The following is a 15,948-nucleotide window of genomic DNA, read 5'->3' as shown; positions in this document are numbered from 1 at the left end:
CTCCCCGGAGGTGCTGCAGTCTCCGACATCCGTTTTCCAGATCGTCGCTAGTCTTTCGTGCTGTATTAGCAAGTCTGTCGTCTACCACTCATCCCTGAGCTGCTGAATCATTGAGTGGTAATCAACTCTGGTTGTGTGTTTGAGTTCAAACGTTGAAATTTACCACTACTTTAATTGTCCCACCAGTCTACAGTTCTAGTGCTAGAACAGATACTGAACTACTATAGAAGGCTGGGTTGCCATAAAGTATTTTTCGTGCTATGAAATCTTAGTATTAGGGTAGTCATTTTTGAAGTGTTTATAATTGTAAGAATATCTTGGAAGACCACTATGATTCAAGAAAAACCTTATTTTGTTAATTTTTTTAATACTCAAGAAAAATAAAAAATAATTCAAAGAAAAAATAAGATTGATCATGTTATTTTTCGATTCAATCCACGATAAATTAACAAAAATTTATTGGTTTTATAAAATTATTATAATTTTTTCTTAATTACAAAGCACCTAACACGAAAGTCAAATACACACATCCCACTTTCAGCGTTGTTCCATTCAGTAAATCACACACGCACGTAATTGACATCCCAAAAGGAGCAATTACTGAATTTTTGCATGATTGGGACTAAAGAATTACAGTGTTTAAAAAGTTTTTTACCATGTCAGTAAAATAAAAAATTAAGTTAAATTGTTTTCCCTATTACTTTTGGTACACACTTCATGTTAATAAGAGACATGCTTTGAATCTAATATAATAAAAATTAGTTTTTGTGATTTGAATTGAGTTTTGTTAAAGTCCTCATTAATTTCATGATTTTAGTTGCGTTTCAGTGCTCAGTGTTATATAGCATATATTAATTATTAACGTGCATTCCTACGATATATGGTGTATTGGCAAACTTTTTGGTGCTATTTCAGTTTTATCGCAATTCACCATAGATTGTTGTCCCTTTTTTATACCAAATACTTAGTTACCAGGCTAGCCGTGTTTCACATTTCAAAGTAAAAGAGTGCAAAACGCACAAAATTTAATTCTTAGCATCAGTTAAATTAGATGTGGGCAGTTTCTTACAATAAACAAAAATTTCATAATACTTATGACTATGCACTAACACCCCATCAGGAAAAAATACTTTCACAGCCTGGGTGATGGCTGATAATTTTCATGGATTTTAAGTAAATTTCCTGATTTTCGCTAACCAATTCAAACTGCACTAATGGCCACTTTTGGTCTCTACCTAGTTTCTTAAGTCTGTATTTCAAACTACTAAAATCTATTAATTTTGAACTGAAAGTTTAAAAACGAAACTTGAAAATTGCTACAGTTCTGGTACTTAATAATAAAAGTATTTTATACTAAACTGCTTCTAAAATGCAAAACATATTTTACAAATCTGAAAATAAATACTGAGTTTTCTCGCATAATTGTCACACTTTTTATTCTAAAATCAAGTTTGTAAAGTAGGAGTGTGACGATTATGCAAAATAAAAAAAATGTTAGATAAAGATATTTATGAAAACCAAAACCCATTCACGGAAAGTACGTTTATTTAAAAAGTGATGTTTAAAAGAGCAGGCCAAACAATTTAAATTAATAAGTCGTGCAACAAAAACCTTTCTTCGACTTTAAATAGAAAAACCAAAACTGTGACGCGAACGCAAGTCACTTGAATCTGTGACGTGAACTAATGCGTAACTTTGTTGTAGTACACACTTGCCACGAAAGAGTGCAGGCCATCAAATGTAGTTTACTCGGCACTAGACAGAGAGCGCGCGTCGCATGCAATCGGCAAGATATCAATATTCGATTACGAGTGCGCGCTCTACACGGGAAGCAACATTACCAAACATGAATGATGCCAACTAGCACTTTCTACATTTTTGTATATGGTACATCGCGATGATGCAAACGAACAGATAAAATTATAACTTTTGAAAATGTCTTTAAAAGAAAATTTACACGTCAGACAACTTCTTATTTTCGTTAATTAAATAAAGAAGTGGTAATGTCCGAATAAATATTAGATTTATACTTTAAAATCCATTGTTTCATACGGAAAATATACCTATACAAAACGCTCTGCATCTAATAGCAGGACCAAAAACAACATGCAACGTTTACGCGAGAAGTTTTTTTTATCCCAATTTTGAAGGCCTAAAATATAGGTGCGACGATTATGTGAGTGCGACGATTATGTGAGTGCGACAATTATGTGATAAAAGAGGGTACCTTTAAATGAGGTAGTCTTTAATAACAAGGTTCCACGATATCATCTATTCCTTTAACTCACGCTAGGGTCCGTTTTCGGTCCGTGTCGCTCCACCGGCTGTCCGTTCTTGTCGATGATGAACTTGGTGAAGTTCCACTTGATGAAGCTGGACAAAAAAAAAAATTAATAAATAAACGGGAAAAACTGAACAGCACTTATGTTCTTACAACTAAACGTTCCTACAATCATAATGAAAAACAGATTGATCACAGTTTCCATCATTGATCATGTTGGTCACATGTGTAAGACAGTTCCAGAAGGTGCGCATGAAGGTAAGCTACTTGTAATCTCGGTGGAAGCAGCGACTCACTCTCCCAGGGTCCCGCCCTGCTTGTGCTTCAAGTACTTGTAGAGGGGGTGCGCCCCGTCTCCATTCACGTCTATCTTCTCAAACAAGTCGAACTTGGCGTTCTGCTTCATCGCGAAGCACACTATGTCCTCCGAGCTGCCCGGTTCCTGCAACAAACACCGACATCAGTGCCTCGTTCGTAACGCCTGCGCAAGTTGAGATGGCAAACACGTGCCAAAAATGTTTTTTCAACTCACAGCTCCCTACATTTTACACCACTTTCCACAGTTCCTTATCATGCTAATTTATATAATTGCATCTTAAATTTTTTTGCTCTTTTGAACAGATTATGAAAAGTCTCGTTACTAATACCAACCAACTGCTGCAAAACCATTTCTCCTGTGAAATAATAATTAGTGTTTGGTATTGATGTTGAATGACATGTTGAATGACAGACTCAATGCAATACATCAATTATTATTTGTCAGAGTGACTACAAATATAATACTGTCATTATACATTCATTTACGATCTCGGAAAAAAAAAAAAAACCAAATAATAAAATTGGAATATATATGTATATAGGTATGTGTGTGTACGAATGTGTGTGGTGTGTGTATATATATATATATATATATATATATATATATATATATATATATATCACTTATTAAAACTAAAGATGGTACACAAAATAATATTTGAAATGTTGACGAGCCGGATGAACAGCAGTCCGAGCGCGAGACTGCTCGGGCGTCGGCGAGAGAGAGGCGCACCTGGCCCCCGAACTGGTTGCAGGGGAAGGCGAGGATGCGCAGGCCCTTCTCCTGGGAGTACTTGTCGTGCAGCTCGGCCAGCTCCTTGTAGTTGGTGGCCGTCAGCCCGCACTTGGAGGCCACGTTCACCACGATGGCCACGTGGCCCCTACAACACACACACACACACACACTTAGCTTCCGAGATCAAACGTTGGGAGAAAAATCAGGGTGCCCTGATCTGCCAGTTTGCTGCCAACACACACAAACCAACACACACACAAGCACGAACACACACAAGCACGAACACACACAAGCACGAACACACACAAGCACGAACACACACAAGCACAAAAACACACAAGCACAAACACACACAAGCACAAACACACACAAGCACAAACACACACAAGCACAAACACACACAAACACAGACACACACATGCTACAATTACAGAAGTGTTGACTGTAGGTACTGAGAACTATGCCCCAAAAATAAGTCACTTTTTCATTTCATACCTTTATTTAATTAATTCGCGTGAGACGGTCAACATTTTAGTTTCGAATTAAGATCAGAATAAAAATTATTCTAATTTTAATACTTTCTCCCTGCAGTCTGGGTCACTCTATAGCAATAAAAGAGAGGTTTTTTCCTGTCTGCATAATGAGCACACCGACAGAAGAGTGTATGTACCTGTACTTCTCCAAGGACACCTCTTGTCCTTTGATGTCGCGCACCGTGAAGTCGTAGATGGAGCTGGCATTCTTCCAGTCCTCGGGGTTGGACGTGCTCTGGGAATCAGAGCAGAAGCAACGCTGCAGTACGGCGGGAAGAGAATCCCAATGTAGGAGGGGAGGAGGGGGAAAGCTCCATTCATCACACATTTCCGGCACTAATCTCTGGATGCCACGACTAATTCACGGCAATTCCTTCAGAATTTGGATTTCGTGCGCGTCTAGACGGCACAGCAGTGGCTGACCAGTGACACATTATGTTTGTGCATTCAGTAGGGAGCAGAGCGACAAGTGACGTTTACTCTTAGCCATAAGCACTAACAACCGTCCGTCTGGCGTGCAGCAAAGTGGATGGTTGGTTGTGGTACGTTTACACGTTTAGCTTTGCATACTTCTTATCTCTTCAAAAAATCCTCCCGGTGTGTAGATGCGCCCCTTACAGTGGGGAACTACACTTGGTGTCTGCGTTACGTGCTGTGCGACTGACTGCAGCTCTTTTGGAATGGGTGGTATGTCGTGGTTCAGTCACGTGACCTCCTTGATCACAGGGCCCAACGGGCTATTGAGTTATTCCTACGGAGCCACATTAAAATTAAAAGCCACGCCTACATAACGCCAGTTAAGTCGGTTAGGGACCACACAAACCCGCTCCTGCACCAAGCAACTTGCCAACCACATCATCCTGTTCCTACTGCGCTGCATCAAGCATCGTCTCGAGCTCTGGACGGCCACGGAATTCAAATCTGATCTCTACTGTTCGACACTGTCACTTTGCAGGGCTGCATTTCCGGACATTTGTTCCTATGTTCCCTATCCAAACATATGTTTTGGCATTGCTTGCACCCATTAAATACTTATGACCCACAATTTCCGAACTTACTTTTTACTGAAAAATAATGCACAACCCAGCAGTGTGTATGAAATACGTTTGTAATGAAATCTAAATAAATAATAGTGGCCTTATATCTACATTTAGTTGGCTTCTCACAAAACAAACAAATCAAAGTATACCTTCAAACTACCACCATTACAGTAGTTAACTTACAAATGACTGTCCACACAAAAATTCTAGATGAAGTCACCCACAGCTAAAATTACAACTAAATTAACAGCAAAGTTAAATCTTATCAGTCAACTGTACAATGGCTTCTGAAGGTGAGCTGTACACTGCCTTTCATAAACAATGGGCAGCGATCATCAGAGAAGGAAGTTTAGCATCTGGGAAATGTGAATGTGTATGCATCTCCTCAGATAAAAGTTGGTTGTTGGTAGATGGGACTTTAATGTTTGCTATGGCGCTATGGGCTGTGACAAAGTTCTTGGACTCATTTATGAACACAGCTCTTATCTTATCAACAAAAAATTGTTTACTTTGTTCTTACATCCCAAAATGCTGCTGATAACTGATGAATCACTCACAACCAAAGTACGGAAAGAGCCTGTTACGTATCCAGCGACAACTCACAGCTTTGAACACGTCCATGCCTCGACCCTGTCCGTTTTACGTATTTGACCGGGTAACTGCCGACATCTGGCAAGTTAGACAGCAAGTGACCTCAAAGAAGGAGCGACAAAAAATAAAAATGTAACAACCAAAAAATATATGTTATAATATGAGTTTTACAGGGAGTCCACTCAAGTGCAAGAAGAAATACATCCTCCAACACCACGGCTGGATTTTAGATTTTTCCAAGACTCACCAAACCATTTTTTTTTCCTATCTCTGCTTCCTCGGGTGACTAAAAACAAGCCTCCCCACAACGTAACCTGGTTCTCTCTATTTTGCATAATTTTGTTTCCTAATTGGAACAGAAAGGCCAACTTCCAATCCTTAAAACTAGGATATAGCTTTCATTCTCATAAGTAACACTTTTACTTCTCAGTAGTATTTAGTGAACTGCGGAAAATCTAGTTATGTATTACTGATTACAACATTTTGTACTTCATGTTAACAGATAAATAATATATATTTTTTTAATCATATCACTGAAAATTTTTACAAAGATCTCAAGACTACATACAACTTGTAAAAAACTACACATAATTTTATACAAAAATTTTTCTAAAAAAGGAATGATTATGGAAGATTGAAAAATTGGTACATACAAAATGAAATTAAGAAAACTTGTGTCCGGAACCAATACAGTAATTTTTCGATTGATTTCACAAAAACTTAAATATGGGTGAAAAATTATACACTTTATAACACATAATGTTTGTACAAAATAAATGGCAAATAGGTGTGAGCCAGAGTGTGGCACATGAACACATAGTGTGTTAGACATTCTGACCGAACAGTCCGCGAGAGTCAGCCATCAACAGGACAGACCCAGTTTACAAAATACGACTGGTTACCCAGCGCAGTCCAACAGGGCGACTTGTCATGGTTCCTGAACGAGACGCGGTAACTTACGTTTAGCTTCCTGTAGAAATACAGGCCCAGCCCGACGGGAACCAACAACGAGACCACCCAGGAATACCACCAGTGCCAACTCATCTACAAATAAACGCACCAATTACTCACTTCTTACATGGCGTGACTGTGGATTTGTAACCAACCCCAGCTGTTCATGCAGGCTAAGCAAAAAGATACACTGTCCTAGCTGCCTACCTCAAGGGAATAATAATTTGTACAATTTAAAAAGACATACTTAACTACTTTAGAATAATATGATACAGTTGTTAGTCTATACAGATAAAGTCAGAAGAACCTGGAGTTTTGGCTCATACAATTCTACACATTCCAAACAATTATGTTGATTTCAATGTTGCAGTAATGTGATTTTTAAGCAAACCTAATCCTAGAAACAGCAATAAGTGCAGCCACTACTTTACACAAATATGCACCGGTAGGTACCTATATTTATTTGATTATTGTTTAATATTAACTTCAATATCTGATCAAAACACTGAGATTTTTTGACAAGTTTGAGATTAATATAAAAATAATCTAAAATAGTAGAAAAGTACACGTTACGGAAAAATATAAATAAAACAAGTTGGCTATCATGTAAAGACATGCCATTTTAAATGATCATAAGATTACAAGTACAACCACAATTACCAATGGCAATTGTAAACCAAATATAAAAACTGCCAGGACACAAATATGACATCAAATTACAAATATTATGACGTACAGATTTTTCACTTAATTATTTATGCACAAAGTTATAAGGAAAAAAAAAACTTGAAATACAAAATTATATAATACCACGAATATAACTTCTGAACCACTGTGTCTAAACATCAGGGAGTTTGCGAGGAGCCAGAGATAGTTCAATTCCAAGGCGCTAACGCTGGACTAAGCGACAAGGCATGAAGTGGGCTAGCTCTTACCAGTACCACAATGTGTACGGGACTTACAGTGGACAGGGCAGGAGCATAGCAAGCAGTGTTTAGACCTGCATCCAGGCATATGCGAGCTCTTTGGAACTCAAACCCCCCTCCCCCCCTCCCAGGGTGCATGCCGCCCAGACGCCACGTCGAGAAGTAACGTGCCCCCAAACACCACAGGCACTAGTCATTGAGCACCACAGAGGGGGTAGAGGCACGAGGTGCTACAGGTGTGTGCGAGGTCTCGTGTTTAGTCCTCGATCCTGCAGCGACACATCCCTTGTACCAGCGTGTGTGCAACCGACAATGAACTAAAGGGAATAAATTGATGTATCTTTCAACGCATGTTCAAGTCTACTTATTTCTTCAGTCTGCCCTTCTGGCCTTCAAGTGTGAGTGTGAGTGTGAGAGTGTAAAATGTTATTCTGCACTTGTAGTTCTGTATCCTATTAAAATTTAAGAGTGAAGAAACTACAATATAATCCTTGCGTTTTCACCTATTTCCCAAACCTCTTTTAATTAAAATCCATTTCGTTTTTAAGCATATGTTTTAAACTGGCAGAAAACAAAACCTAGCTAGTAACTGAGGGCACATGATCATGTGACTGAACGTTAACTCCATTAAAGCCATCATGACAAGGTATAACTAATATTTATTTCGTAAAATAGCTTAATGTTGTGTATCATACATAATAAAGTTGCAAACGGATAAAACAGAAATACCAAACTCTCCCCCGGCCGACAAACGTGCCCACGGCGCGGAGCGGTCCACGGTTGGCACTCACCATGGCGAGCGTGCTGGGCGGGAGCAGGCGCAGCAAGCCGGGGGCGCAGCACAGGAGGCGACGGCCTGGAAACAGCATCGCGAGGTTACCGACGACACGTCCTGGCAGGCGGCCCGCTGTGGGACAGGCGCGGCAGCCAATCAGCTCGCTGCCTCTGGATCCGTGACCGCACGTTCGTGCATGGCGGTGACGGTTAGTACCGACTGTTAATAATCGCGGTCCTCTCTAGCATTTCCACAAAGTAGCACTCGGGATACTCCTGGGGTCATACCGGGTGACTGCAGTCATTTATACAGAGCAGAGGAGTGTTAGCGGAATACACAAGCAAATTCTGTATTGTTTAGTTAATGCAGTATCTATAGCAAGCATTTTTAAGATTTTGTATTTGCTGGTGGGACAGAGTTACTTATTAACACATGCACGGGTTAGTTGCTAAGCGAATGTTTCAATAAAAGCTGCAATTTATTAGTTACTTGATATGAGTTGATTAATGACACATATTCATGTAATAAATGTTACTATGAATGTACCATCAAGTTATAACCATCATTTCACACTTGATGGATTTACAAGTCAGCAACACAAATAACTTTGCAATCAAAACTAGTGTTCAATTTAAAATGCACAATGAAAAGCAGCATTTCTAAACCAATCATCAGATCCGAGTCCTTGCAGGTTCATCACCCACGAGAGGCCGTCGCTGGTGGAGCAAGGCACGGGAGTGGAGGGACGGGAGAAACACATTAGTCACACAGCACACTACAGTTTCTATGTGGGGTTGCACTACATACACTTCACACAACTTCTAAAACGTTACAGTTTACACAATACTTAACACCCCCTGATGAAAACATGGAGAGTGAAATAAATACCCACAACGTTGAACAGCATCGGAATAGTCGTTTGAAATTTCTTTCTGGCTTGCCTGACCTCACTTGCTGGGTTCGATTCAAGGTTTGTTGAACTGAACCGAAGTTTCTTGCAACTGGGCATCAGCCTAGTGGCACGGATGTCCTGTCTTCATCTAAATACCAACCTTTAACACACTAAACTCCCACACTGCTTTCACATCTACCACCTTCCCCTCAAGCTCTTAACCATTTCCTCCCAGACCTCACCGAGAAGGAGTATCTCCATGCTGCTGTCCACTAAAACCTGTGAAGTTGCAAACCATGATCTCTCCTCTCCATGTAGCCTGTCTCCCAGCTTGCTTCCTCGTTCCTCACTCCTGACCTCTCCCAATAGCCTCACCAGCCTTTCCCTGTGGCGTGCCCCATGCAAGGTCTGTAACCATCTCATCTCCCCTCCTAACTTCCATCTCCACACAACCATCATCCATCTTGCAACACTTCTTCCGTCACCGGTAAAGTGTCCCATTCAGCACCTGCTCACTCCATCATCGGCCAGACCAAAGACCAACCGTAGTGCATGCTTCAGCCTTCATCAACCTTGCAAGCAGCCCCAGAGCACTACGCCCCTTCTTCTACAACACTCTGCACTTACGTCCTTCCACATAACCACCCCCAGATACTTATAACCACCTGCCTCTCGCATCTCCTGAGCTGCTCCACCCTTGCTACAAATATTGGTATTCTGCAGAATAGTAGCTGGGAAAAAAGGTGAATAATAACTACATATTAAAATGTATTTTAGGTTAGGTCAGCTACATTAATAATATGTATTAATTACTTATTAAATAAATATTATTAACTTGACGACCTAACATAACCAACCTTCCCAATACGTTGTGTTTCCTTTATTTCCCAGATGCCACTAGTCTGCAGAATTACACAAAATTCCTCCAACCCCCTAACTTAGCAATTCTCTTCTTGCTGACATCTAATCCCAAACCTTTCTCAACTCCAACTTGTCAATATCCCCTTTAAAATACCTCGCTTTACCAGCACTTAATATATATTAGGAAATTTATTTTTTGCAATGAACTGTAGCTTGCCATAGGGTAATATTTATACAAGGTGTGTATTAGCTACGACATTTCCAAGTTTTGTGCATAACGTACATCAAGTTTCCTTCAGCTGGAAACTATGTTTTCCTCCATGGTCATAGTATAGGGCTACAAGACCTCACAAGTGTCAGACAAAGAACCCTCCCTCGACTTGTGTGGAAGTACAACCCGTGCACAATATAGTATCTTCAGCGTAATGTAATTGCCGCTTATTGATTGCTATTACACATGTAGGATACACACCTGTGATACTGTGCTAGACCTAGAAATACTAGCCAAGTGTTGCGTTTATCAACCCGTCTCACCAACACCGATACACCCCTGACCGAAGCGCCCCGTAAGCCTATTCCACTTCCTCCCTGTCCACACCTGGATTGAGTGCCTTTTTTTTTTGCCTCCACTCCCTCTGGAGCTTCCTCTCATGATCTCTCCTTTCTCTGTACCCCCTTCTGAGCACCCTAGTTCCCCACTTTCCCCCCACCCTTATCAACCAGATAGCCTTACCAACTTTCTATAATCCTACTCACCTGTATCGTCTCTCACCCAAGCTCCCTAATCTCAGATGGCCTATGCATCTCACCCTCTTACTTTCCACTTGTCCTTCACATGTCCATTAGCATCTCCCTGCTATTTCTCCAACTCTCTCATCTCTGTCACTAAGTATTGTCCCAAACCACTGCCGCGTGCTCCATCTCTGGTCTGACTAATTCTGAATATACATATGCCTTTGTCCTCCATCCTAGTCCGTGCAGGGTCCTGTCAAGCTACCCACATCCTCATCCTCTTCATTTCTGCCTGCTGAACCTGTTTCGCCCATCCCAGGTTTTTACAATACAATACACTTGTACAATAGAGACTTGGCTTCTGCCCAGTGTCAAGGAGTTCCCTCCCTCCCCTGATACCTATTCAACCAATTCCTGGAGACTCCTCATTAAGTCCTAAGGGTGAGGGTTAACTCCCCCCCCCCCCCCTCGCAGTGCCTTTATATTGTCCCGTTAAGGAAATGTAGCTAACCTAACCTTAAAAACTGTAAACTACTTCAAATACGCCGTTAACAGAAGCATCACATACAATGAAAGGAACTTAAATGTTTTTTTTTTCTGTCAGAGCCTCTACTCTAAAATATTTAGGCTATTTTCGATTAAATTGCAATTAAAATTATGGAAATAAAACAATACCATAAATATTAACCTACGATTGCGACAACCCAATAAAAGAGCAACTTCAACTTCTGAGACCAATTTGTCAAACGCGAATAAGAAATGTTGATATCACCGAAACATTACCTGCAAGTGAAACTTCAACCCCAAAACAAGAGTGATAAAGTCGTAATTTAATTTTTATATACTATTATTCCCGTCAACACCCAAGCCATCAGTTCCAAAGTAACAAGATTATATAATCCATTCCCGCTCAATGCGCATTCATTGGCTGCAGGCGTCTGACGTCACGTGGAGCGTGATTTGCAGCTTGAAGTTGACCCGCCAGCTGAGTAATACACAGCGGTAAAATAAACACATCATTGTGAAGAAACTAAACACCAAAACTAAAAATAAAATTATTTTCTATTCCTTAAGCTACATAGCCTCAACCGGTTTAGTTTTTAAAATCTCATTTACTAAAATACACCAGTAAAAAAAAAAAAAAAACACAACACTATATGATTTCAAGGTTTGTCATGTTGTTCATTATCGCAGGATATTTATTTCCTGATTACACTATAAAGGTGATGTAAGCATACGAAATGTTCACTAAGGATCAAATATCAAAATTACGTTTACTAATCGTTGGTGGATATAGTCGTTCGCTCAGAATCGTCTTGTATATTTTCGGGTTCCGCACCCGCTCGCAATTGTACAATCAGTAAAACTGTCTCGATAAATGCTCTTGGTTTTCAGTATATTTTCCTAAGAAATATATGCTTAGCAGATCATCTAAATATTTGCATTTAGGTCTGTGTATATGTAAGTATGTGTTCTTACATCTACATATACGTATGCAAATATACATGTGTGTGATTTTTAAATTTTTTTTTCCAAACCTAAGTTATTCTAAGTGTGTAAGGGGAGGGTCCAGGTTAGGGGAGGACCTAAGTATGTCTCAGGCCGAAGTCTACCATGTGGGTTTTTAACCATGCAGGACAAGGGCGCATGCATCATGTGCTAATTGGGGTTTACTGGCCAGCCATGGCTGCAATTGGCGCCATGGCTGATGCCCCATTGAAAGTCTAGCTTAAAAGCTAACTAAAACCCAGGTAAAACTTGCATAGACACAGGGAAAACTCTTGGCTGGGACATATGGGGATCAAATATCATACATTAAGCAAGCAGGTAACTACTGGGCAAGAGGGAAAAAGTTCCCAGTAAGAAGAGTTGGGCGGGGCTGAAAAATCAACCATGCAGGGTTTGGGTTCTTGGGCCTTGCGGCCCGGTGTCTGTGTATATAAATTGTTACGAAACGTAAGCAGGGCCACGGTGCATGCAGGGTCGGAGCTGGCTGGTGGCCTGGCATGGCCACTGACATCACGTGGCCTCCACAACATGAGACGTGCCGCGCGCGCCTGGTGGATTACAAGGGTCGTCGCTTCCCCCCTCCTAAGTACACCAAGCGGCGCTCTGTCTCGGCGCCACTATCTGACACCTTGCAGCTGGGGAGATCCATGGGTCGCCATGCGAGCCGCCGATGCGCGTCTCGATATTTCTGGCATCGGGTCAGCGCGGAATGACATGACTGGCCCCAGCCACACTCGTGAATTCTAGAAGTGGCGCCTGGACCTATATAAACCCAGGACGCCAGCCTCTGGGAGCGGAGTTGATCCGGGCAATAGTGCCGCAGGTGCGGCGGAGTTCCTGGGCGAAGAGTTCCTCAGCGAGCATGTTTATCGGTGAGAGTTGTGTGGCGAGAGTGCCACGGGTGAGGCGAGAGTCCCGAGCGAAGCGTCGAACGGAACTCCGGTGAAGGGAAGTGCTACGGCGGCGGTGGAGTGTGGCGATGGAGTCCCGCGACGGAAGTCCACGAGGTGTACTGCGGCGAGAATTCCGCCAGAGGTGCGGCCCAACGAGGTGTGTGGTGATTTCAATTAAATTTTAATGTGGAAGATTTCTAAATTTATATATTTAATTTTTTTATTTTGGTTAGAATTAAGTTACTAAACACCATAATTTTAAGTAGTTAAGTAGGCCCTAAACGACATATTCCACAATAATTTGCTAAAATATACAGTGATTTAGAAATATTAAAACTGATAAATATATATGGTTTCAATTTTGTTTCAAAAACTTTTTTTTTACTTTTAAATAATTTTTATACCCTATTTAAAGTGATGTTTATTTATTTATGGTTAACAAATTGTAATAATATTTGATATGTTGACACTTTTCAATGCATTCTCAATAAAAACAGATTTTGCAGGATGGCTGGCATAATTTAAATTTATAAAGTTAATGTGTACTTAAAAGCATTAATAATTAATACAAACAAATTATGATTTAAAATATATTTGCCATATAAACAGTACTGTATATAAAAACATATCGTCTCTACAATACCTCTGACTCTAGGCACCTTTTTGTTCCAAAAAGACCCAATGCTCATACCCCTATAAAGTCTATGACATTGTATAATGGAAATATTATTATGACATTTTCAGTGTGAATTAAATATTAAAACTGTGATTTTACACATTTAAATACTTTTGTTGTCATTTTGGTTGTGAGATTAATACCCGTAAAAAATTTTTATGTACGGCCTTCCAGCCAATCACAGGCTCGCGTATAAATATTAAATATAAAGACATTTTGAATAAAGAATTTAAAACATTAAGGCTTCAACAATAGAGATGCTGAATTAAGTGGGCTTGTGCGAAGACTGACAAAATTTTAAACGTGCTTACTTAATTTAGCAGCTTTGCAACGATACCTATGCATTTTTAAGTGGTTTTATGTGTATATAAGTAAAGTGCAGGGTAGCAGGGTAGGTATATGGTAAACTTCAAAACACCCCAGAACATAAAGTCCGACACTACATTGTTTGCACTGATTTACAGATATGCTATGTTTTGTGTTTGCCTAACAAACTTTGCACCTCTTCCTAGGCTGCACTATCTGTGTGTCTGTGCACTGTATTTTCTCTGTGTCTAATGTGCATGCTTTTTTTTCCCCACAGGATAGTTGGTGTCTCGCCAGATGAAGGCTGACCCCACTAGTGATATATTATAGTAGCTCACAATTCTCTAATAACTGTTATGCTGCATCTAAATATGTAAGTTTGTTATTAAAAGTTTCTTATTTGTAATGTTTTGGTACACAACGTAAGAACTGAACACACATACATGTAATTGGTAGAAAAAAAAATTCTTGTACCCTCTTACGTACCCCCTCATGACAGGAAAACAAGCCAGTATTTAATCTAGTCTGTGGAAATTAATTTTTTAACTATGTAACTCCCAGCATATGGTTACATGTTGCAGCTTGCACATCCCCAGGTTTGGTTTTCAACTGAGAAAACTCACTGGACATGGTTTTCCTGTGCACCCTTACTGTACCAACACCGTAGAGGTTCGGTTTCAGAAGTAACGGCCCCGCTGCGGCTATCAAGTGTCGTGTGTTCGTCCGCCATGCCTGGTGGATATTCATGCGCCAAAAGTAGTCCAAAACTTTGGTAACATATTTTCCTTTATTATTTGTTAATATAAATACCAACATTCTTTGTGGTGTTTAAGAAATTTAAAATTATCCACTGTACGACTAGGTCGCAGAACGCAGCCTGAATATGCTTCGCGTGGGAAACGTGGCCTCCGTCAGCACGGAGCGGCTGGAGGTGCACTTGTCGCAGTCTCACTGGCTGAGGGGCCGGAGTGTGCGCGCACCACGGAGTCCTCACCACTTTGTTCATTTCTCTTAGTCACTACAGTGTAAGTACTTTCGAATCGTTTCTCGCCGACCCCAATTTCGGTGAAGTTCTAACAAACACACCGCTCAACCTAAATGCATAGTTCGCAATTGCGTGTTCGCGTGTTTAACGTATTCTCTTAGCAGTTGACAGACCACGTCTCCCATCCTCGAGAGCAGGCCGCGCTCATGGATGTTTCCCTCTTCGCCCGCACTGGGCTGTCTCCGGACGATAAGTGTAAATGCTTAAATGAACTTTATCACGTACTTTCATTAAACCCCACGGGAACCTGCTGTAGGCCGCGTCTTTGCACTTGAGTGCCTTCACCTGTGTTTTAGAACAGACATTCACTACCTGCGGTACCGCATCTCCATCGTGGCATCACTTCACTTACTTGAACTGAACTCGACCGCCTGTGAAGTGTGCTGATCACCTAGTAGTCATGATGTGATCTAATCCGGTGTATTTGTAACCTTAGTGTCTTTTTTAGGGTTCATTATTCCGTGTCTTGCCTTTACCCAGTGTTAATCGTGTGCCACATACCAAAATCGTGCATGTTTCCAAACCTGTAGCCAGTTTGCCATCCGTTAACTTTCTTGTTGCCAGACATTCAGAATGGTAGCTGTGGTCGTAACTAACTCACTCGTTCTGTCAGTATGCAGGGCCGTGCTCCAGCACCGTAACGTAACGTAACGTGCTAGGTGCTGTGGAAGCACCTCGTAAAATAAATCCAGTCTTACAGTCCATCCTATTTCCTTTAATTACTGTTTACGGCCCTGCAACATAGTGTGTACTCTGACCTCAACTTAAATTTTAACCACCGAACATAATGGCCCACCGAATCAGGCCTTTTCACCATTAAAGCATGTAAATAATCATAAATACCAAACAAGCATGAAACAATGTAAATTATGATAAAAAAAAC

At 40.7% G+C, this 15,948-nt stretch overlaps 1 protein-coding gene across 10 annotated transcripts in view; it reads right to left on the bottom strand.

Moving 5' to 3' along the window:
* Positions 1–15,948, bottom strand: part of LOC134532070 (uncharacterized) — a 566,709-nt gene that overhangs the window by 4,129 nt on the left and 546,632 nt on the right. For 2 of the 10 annotated variants that reach the window (XM_063368257.1, XM_063368256.1), the window contains exons 2-7: positions 8,168–8,235; positions 6,460–6,543; positions 4,006–4,103; positions 3,333–3,480; positions 2,578–2,723; positions 2,289–2,373 (exon numbers count right to left, since the gene is read on the bottom strand). In XM_063368257.1, the coding sequence (XP_063224327.1) occupies positions 2,289–2,373; positions 2,578–2,723; positions 3,333–3,480; positions 4,006–4,103; positions 6,460–6,543; positions 8,168–8,170 (564 nt within the window). In that variant the 5' untranslated portion in view covers positions 8,171–8,235. Of the gene's footprint in view, positions 1–2,288; positions 2,374–2,577; positions 2,724–3,332; positions 3,481–4,005; positions 4,104–6,459; positions 6,544–8,167; positions 8,284–11,328; positions 11,582–15,948 lie in introns of those variants that run through there. The other 8 variants (XM_063368262.1, XM_063368260.1, XM_063368254.1 and 5 more) reach the window with 7 other exon arrangements.

The sequence above is a fragment of the Bacillus rossius genome, chromosome 5 (genome assembly GCF_032445375.1).
Source record: "Bacillus rossius redtenbacheri isolate Brsri chromosome 5, Brsri_v3, whole genome shotgun sequence".
Taxonomy (NCBI): Eukaryota; Metazoa; Arthropoda; class Insecta; order Phasmatodea; family Bacillidae; genus Bacillus; species Bacillus rossius.
The sequence above is the reverse complement of the archived record's forward strand: the minus strand, read 5'-3'. Positions and strand labels throughout refer to the sequence as shown.